The 1,936-nt window shown below is 55.1% G+C and overlaps 1 protein-coding gene across 1 annotated transcript in view; it reads right to left on the bottom strand.

Annotated features, from left to right (window-relative positions):
- The window catches only part of LOC122544248 (serine/threonine-protein phosphatase 2A 65 kDa regulatory subunit A alpha isoform-like), a 50,687-nt gene that overhangs the window by 25,413 nt on the left and 23,338 nt on the right, over positions 1-1,936 (bottom strand). Inside the window, exon 3 of the mRNA XM_043683325.1 lies at positions 321-435. Within this exon, the coding sequence (XP_043539260.1) occupies positions 321-435 (115 nt within the window). The remainder of the gene's footprint in view (positions 1-320; positions 436-1,936) is intronic.

Raw genomic sequence — 1,936 nt, 5'->3', positions numbered from 1 at the left:
ACTGTCGGAGGTCAGTGCTGAGGGAGTGCCGCACTGTCGGAGGGTCAGTGCTGAGGGAGTGCCGCAGTGTCAGAGGGTCAGTGCTGAGGAAGTGCCACACTGTCTGAGGGTCAGTGCTGAGGAAGTGCCGCACTGTCGGAGGGTCAGTGCTGAGGGAGTGCCGCACTGTCAGAGGGTCAGTGCTGAGGGAGTGCCACACTGTCGGAGGGTCAGTGCTGAGGGAGTGCCGCAGTGTCAGAGGGTCAGTGCTGAGGGAGTGCCACACTGCTACAGGAATTTGCAGCTTCTTTCAAAACAGTAAACTGGAAATGGAACCTGACCTTTGATCTTGTTCGCAGCGGCTGCCCGCACCTCCGCTTCACAGTCTTTCAGCAGGTTCTGGAAGGCTGGCACCAAGTCCTTCTTGGTAATCTCTGGCCCGATGGCTTTCTGCAACTGTTCAAGACAAAGAGTCAAAACGATGGGGAGAACGAGGTTGAGAGTGTGGTGCTGGAAAGGTATAGCAGGCCAGGCAGTATCTGAGGAGCAGGAGAATCAATGTTTCAGGCAAAAGCCCTTCATCAGGAATGAGGCTTGTGGGCCGTGGGCTGAGAGATAAATGGGAGGGGGTGGGGCTGGGCAGGAAGGTAGCTGAGAATGCAACAGGAATTTGAAGATGGAGGATGGTATGGGAGGGTGGAGCGGATAGATGGAAAAGGTGACGGACAAGTCAAGAGGATGGTGTCGAATTGGAGGCTTGGGACTGGGAAAATGTTGGCGGGGGGGAGGGGAGGGGAAATGAGGAAGCTGAAGTCTACATTAATCCCGTGTGGTTGCAGGGTCCCAGGCGGAATAGGAGGCGTTCTTCCTCCAGGCGTTGGGTGGTGATGGTTTGGTGGTGGAGGAGGCCCAGGACCTGCATGTCCTTGACGGAGTCGGAGCGGGTGTTGAAGTGTTCAGCCACGGGGCGATGGGGTTGGGGGTGCGGGTGTCCCTGAAATGTTCTCTGAAACAATCCACAAGGAGGCGTCCTGTCTCCTCGATGTAGAGGAGACCGCATCAGGTGCAATGGATACAGTAGATGACATTGGTCGAGGTACAGGTAAATTTCTGTCAGATGTGGAAGCATCCTTTGGGGCCTTGGATGGTGGTGAGGGGGGAAGGTGTTGGCACAGGTTTTGCACTTCTAGCAGTGGCAGGGAAAGGTGCCGGGTGTGGGGTGTTGGGGGACGATTGGGAGAAGGACCAGAAAGACGTGAAAAAGCTTTTAAATCTCAATGTCAACCTCATCCATTCTCCTCCCCAGAAATGAAGGGGTTAAATCACAGGATGGGTCATAATGCCAGCCTGGTTTTTGCTGAGACAGATCCCAACCGGAGTGACTGGTTTCGATTCTGAATAGTGTCGCTCTGAAGGGAAAAGGCAGCCTTGGAAGTGGAGGTGATAGAGGATAGGAAGGAGGTGGGGGCTGCAGTGCAGATCTACCAGAACAATCCCTGGGGCTGAGGGGGGCTAAATCCCGTGCACGAATCAGGGTGCTTGTATTCACTATGATAGGGTGACAGTTTTAAATTATTCTCTCTTCATTCATGGGATGTGGGTGTTGCTGGCAGGGCAGTTAGACTGGGCGCCTCCTAGCAGAGCGCTTTAGGGAACATCTCCGAGACACCCGCACCAATCAACCAAACCGCCCCGTGGCCCAACATTTCAACTCCCCCTCCCACTCTGCCGAGGACATGGAGGTCCTGGGCCTCCTTTACCGCCGCCCCCTCACCACCAGACGCATGGAGGAAGAACGCCTCATCTTCCGCCTCGGAACACTTCAACCCCAGGGCATCAATGTGGACTTCAACAGATTCCTCATTTCCCCTTCCCCCACCTCATCCTAGTTTCAAACTTCCAGCCTGCACTGTCCCCTTGACCTGTCCGGACTTGTCCGACCTGCCAAGCTCCTTTT

This window comes from Chiloscyllium plagiosum, chromosome 47, assembly GCF_004010195.1.
Source record: "Chiloscyllium plagiosum isolate BGI_BamShark_2017 chromosome 47, ASM401019v2, whole genome shotgun sequence".
Taxonomy (NCBI): domain Eukaryota; kingdom Metazoa; phylum Chordata; class Chondrichthyes; order Orectolobiformes; family Hemiscylliidae; genus Chiloscyllium; species Chiloscyllium plagiosum.
Note: the sequence above shows the minus strand (reverse complement) of the source record. Positions and strands in the feature narration are given on the sequence as shown.